The sequence below is a fragment of the Penaeus vannamei genome, chromosome 6 (assembly GCF_042767895.1).
Source record: "Penaeus vannamei isolate JL-2024 chromosome 6, ASM4276789v1, whole genome shotgun sequence".
In the NCBI taxonomy this organism is placed as follows: Eukaryota; Metazoa; Arthropoda; class Malacostraca; order Decapoda; family Penaeidae; genus Penaeus; species Penaeus vannamei.
Window position 1 is genome coordinate 43,001,396 of NC_091554.1, and position 5,000 is coordinate 43,006,395.

The window sequence follows — 5,000 nt, forward strand, 5'->3', positions numbered from 1 at the left end:
CCAAAACCATATAAACCTATGGTTGTTCCAGAATGGGCATCAGTATCCCTTTATTAGCTCTCTAGATTCAGATTACCAACATAGGCACCCGATTATTCACCCCGACATTGATATCTCATCTGCTCAAGAACTGTCAAAATCACTTTTCAGTGCTCTTTGGAATCTAGCGGATGTTCAAAAAGATTTTAGTTTTGCATTAAAGAGTAATGTTAGAGATGAAGGAAACCAAAAGAATGACCATCAGGCCTTTCATGACAACATTCTTGAAGATTTAGAGGAAACCAAAACATTATCTTCTGTGGATGTGTTGCACAAGCCAGACCCTGTAGAGGCAGAGTCAAAAGTGTACATTGAAGAACATGCTTTTGATGCTCAAGAAAGTATAACTGGATCTGATGCTTCTTACAAGCTTGAGAATGAACTACCAATAGAAGAACCTGTAAAAGTTTTTGATGTTAAGGAGGTTGGAAGGAAATCGTACTATGAAGATAGCAATGTCACTCAAGATAATTTCAGCAATGATAGTGGTCACAGCTCAGGGACAAACAGGCCAAGCATTCAGCAGGAGAAAGAACAGGATAATAATGAAGATTTTGATGATGACTTGAAAAAGGTAATGAATAATTATACTTTTTGTACTCTACACAGAATGCAAATGATATTTAAGTTCCAAGTTTTATATTATGTCATTATTTTTGTTTCCTGTGTGTGTGTTATTACATTATAACTTACAGTTATAAGCTGGACATGAAAGAATATTTACTTCATTACCTAGGAGTTACTTTTGAAACAGTTTTCCTGTTGTAGTTCATCATAATGAGGGATTGGCAGATGTAGCAAAGATTTTTGCTGTATAAAATGTCTAATCCATATGAATATTGACAATTATTACAAGCTTCATGTTTTTTGTCAGATTTTGGATGAAGGTATTCAAGACATCAGAATACTTCAGGGGGAGCTCAGAAGTGCGATAGAAGAGGATTTTGCTCGTAGCAATGAGAGTTCCAGCCCAGGAGCAGCCCTTGTGTATTTCCAAGTAGGGACAATGCTTGGTGACCCAGATTCGACATTCAACCTGGCCCTCTGTCATCACTTTGGCCGAGGTGTTAAGCAGGACATGAAGAAGGTGGGGAATTGGCTGTATTCATTTATTTTAAAGTGGGAAGATTGGTAGTTGACAAGTTGTAGATATTAGTATTTATCAAACTGTATAGAATGTTTCCATTGCCAATAACTTTTACTTTTTCACCTGGTCATTTCAGTTACTGCATTGTAACAAAGGGAAGAAACTATACTGTACTTCATTTTATTTTTTATTAAGACAAAGATCTACTTGATGAATTGGGGATGATGGTTGACAAATTGAGAGAATAGAGATGATGATCATTAATTAATCAATAGGTTGGTAATGAAATCATATAAAAAGTGACAATGTTATTTTAACTTGTTGTATATGGTCAGTTATCACTGGCCTCTCAAGTGCATCTTCACCTTGACCAAATAAGAATTGGAGTCGAAGTATGCCATCAGTGTATTGGAATTTGTGACCCTAGGGAAGATCATATTAAATATCAGAACAAAATAATTCTTATATGAATTCCTTACATTGTCGCTTCCCCTCATTAATAGGAAGATATGTTACAAGTGATTAAGCAGTAGTGGCAATGAAAGAAAGAATCCTTGCATTATCTCCAACAGGCCCGCAACCTGTATGAAGCAGCAAGCAGGAAAGGTCATGGAGGAGCAACCTTTAACTTGGCCATTTTGGTCAGCCAGGGCCAAGGTGGTTCTGCTAATTTACCTCGGGCAAGGAGATTACTAGCTCTGGCAGCTGAGAGAGGTGTTGAGGAAGCTCGTATAGCTTTGCAGCAGATAGATGAGAAAGAAGAGAGTGAGAATGATGTGTACAAAGAAGGTTGGTGTACTGTTTGAAAGTACCAGTTGATATTTATATAGTAATAAGCTATTCTTAGATATAAGAGAAGGTCACTGAAAGATTAGATGATTACATTTTAATATTTAACCCATGCATATACTGAGCCATGCATCAGGTTTCATGTAAAATCAGGTGCTTGAATTTAAAATTAGTAACACATTTATCCCATTCTATGCTTTTGGCTGTGACCTACACTATGTTTTAAGAAAAGATGCCTAAAAGAGAATTAAAGCTTACATTTAAAGGGCTGTATCCCCTTACTGACTGTTTTGTACACAAAGCTTAGAATGGGTTAAAACTAAAAGTGTAAATTTTTATAATATTAAGATATTGTTGATTCCTCAGGTGGACTGAGCAGGACCCAGTCTGAACCAACACTCTCGTCTGCTCCGTCAAGCAACTGGTCATCTTCATATTCAACTACAGATCTTGATATTCTGGAAGATTCATTAGGCTTTGTGTCCATGGAGATTAATGCCCGAACAAGGCCTGTGTTCCACCTAACATGAATAGCTGTTGTACTTGATTAGGGATGATGAACTGCGAGGATTGGAAGGTTGTTAGATATAGGAGAAAGAAAGCTAGTCATTTTTTTTCTATCAAAACTTAAAAAAATTCAATGATCTTATGTATCAGATTTTTTTCTATATCTGGTTTCAATTTGTGATGATCTGGAAGTTTTATCTTTCTTATTTAAATAAGTTGTAACAGCTCTTTTGTAAATTCTGTTACAAAATTCCTGGAGTTCAATTATTGAATAAAGTAATATGAAAGAAAGTAGGTTAGCAATATTTTCTGCTGATAGATTTTTTCATTAATTTCTATATTACCGAAAGGTATTGAAAATATTGTTGTCATGCCATATATATCTGTGTACAAAAATTAATGTATTTTCACTTTCATGACTTTTTTTCAAGTAAGGGAGAATGCCACAAATATATTTCTCATGTTGTAGGTGACACTAAAGTTAATAGCACTGAATGATGCATTGAAAATGATACTGTGAGTGTAACCTGATTTTTGTTTGTAGTTTTAAAATCAGCTTACAGTGTGTTACTTTTAGCAAGACTTATAAAGTATTGATTATAGATGTGCAGTTTTTCATCATTATAACTTTTACAATTTAAGATAGTGCTGCATATCTGATTATCTTGAAGCTTGAAGCTTGAGGATTCACATTACTTCAGTTTAATTTTACTGACTTTTCTATCAAGTGATTGTTGGTTAGAATCAATAGTTATTAATTCATATAAAATGTGATGCCTTATATCTAGTTTCTGATGTTGTTCCAAATACATTTTCTATCATAGGAATCACAGCAAATCTGTTGACCTTTGGAAAATTGATAATTACCTATTTATTGAAATTAGTGCTAAATTATTGATATTTATGCAAATAAGCATTGTGATTTGATATAATAATTTATATATAACAGACATGCAAACAATCAGTGGAAATCAACAGTATAATTTGTATTTGATTTACTGACATGTGATGCTCAACACAGGTACAGCCCTCTGTCAGAAAGAGTATACTTAACATCTTTCAAAGATATATCATCATTTACTGGTAAGAAAACATTGCTAATATGAAGTGGAAGTCCTACATGTGTTCATTATTTATATACGCATGATATTGACTGCTTTGCTATCTGGATGATATAGATATCAGATATAAGTTGGAAGGTTGTGTTCAGTGCATGTTTAATATTTATATGTGTGATATTGGTTAATTTATTCTTTATTCTTTATATAGATTAATATATCACTTTTCAGTGGTTATTGCAAAAATATCAATGATTCAGGATTGAAATCAATAAATGCATAATTATTAAATAGAAAAATTATTAAAAGTGTAATTTGTACATTTTTGGAGGCGAATTGATAAGTAGAATGAAATATACAGCATGGAAACTTACTATAGTGATCTGAATTAGGGTAAGAGGTCTTTATTATGTATTCAGATTCTTTACTCTGCCAGTATAACTTGCATTTATTTGTTCAATGCTTTGGGGTTAGAGAATATGTATATCATTCTTCCAAAGTTATGTTTTTTAGACTACGGTTGAATATTTCTCGTTCAAACCTGCATTTTCTCCCACTTTCTCTTAAGCACTTCCTAATTTTTCTTTCACTCTGTTTTTTTTTTTTTTTTTTTTTTTTTTACATTCTCATGCCTCATGTCTTACATTGTGTTTGTTCACCATTCCTTCATATACTCATTCTTATACTTTATATCAATTGATTTATTTTACAGTAATGTATAATGTATATTTATATGCATATCTCTCTGTTCTATTTGTGTCCCTTAATACTTCACATCGTTAGACTTCCATTTTTGTACTGAAATCCTTTTTCTTATACCCACATTAATTACATTTCCATAACTGAAGTTAGAATGTTGTACTTAGTGCTATGATTTCTAGTTGAGAATGTGTTTTAGCATTCAGCTTGCACAGTTCTCCATGGCCTGTCTTACTGTGTGACGGCATGTTATATTGATTGTTTCTGATATCCTCGGTTTGTCATGTAGGTAGGGAATGAGATAGTAGATAGTACTGAATTAAGTTTAGTTTCTCACTAACAGGATGGCATATATTGAAGACTTTCAGTACTGTTATTTGTTTTGGTGTCACATGTTACTAGAGAGAATGGTATGGGAGCTGTCATTGTTTTTTTTTTCTCTCTCTCTTCATAGGCCTGGATTTTATGAGGAATTTGTGCTTGTTAAAGTTGTAGACAAAAAGACAAAATATGTGACACAAATGCAGAATGATTATGTTTTCCTGAACTGTGATGTTATTATTTTCAAGTGAAATTTGGGTGCATCAAAAATGTTTTTCCAAAGCAAAGTTGTGAACAGTCATACTATTGCATAGGAAAAGTATGATTAAATGACAATTATCAATTTGTTCTACCTAATTAATATATGCTTCATTGTTACAGTAATGAGACTGTAGCTTGGCATAAAGATATGTAGGTGGTTTTAATCACCAAGAGTATATATTTTTGAGTACAAATGTAAATAAGATGATAATAAATATCTTCTCGTTATATGTATTTCC

At 32.9% G+C, this 5,000-nt stretch overlaps 1 protein-coding gene across 1 annotated transcript in view; it reads left to right on the forward strand.

Moving 5' to 3' along the window:
- LOC113824439 (uncharacterized) overlaps positions 1-4,989 on the forward strand; it is an 8,493-nt gene extending 3,504 nt beyond the window's left edge. Inside the window, exons 3-6 of the mRNA XM_027377181.2 lie at positions 1-613; positions 914-1,126; positions 1,699-1,915; positions 2,282-4,989. The exon at positions 1-613 is cut by the window's left edge and continues 182 nt beyond it. Of these exons, the coding sequence (XP_027232982.2) occupies positions 1-613; positions 914-1,126; positions 1,699-1,915; positions 2,282-2,445 (1,207 nt within the window). The 3' untranslated portion in view covers positions 2,446-4,989. The remainder of the gene's footprint in view (positions 614-913; positions 1,127-1,698; positions 1,916-2,281) is intronic.
- Positions 4,990-5,000: the final 11 nt, after the last annotated feature.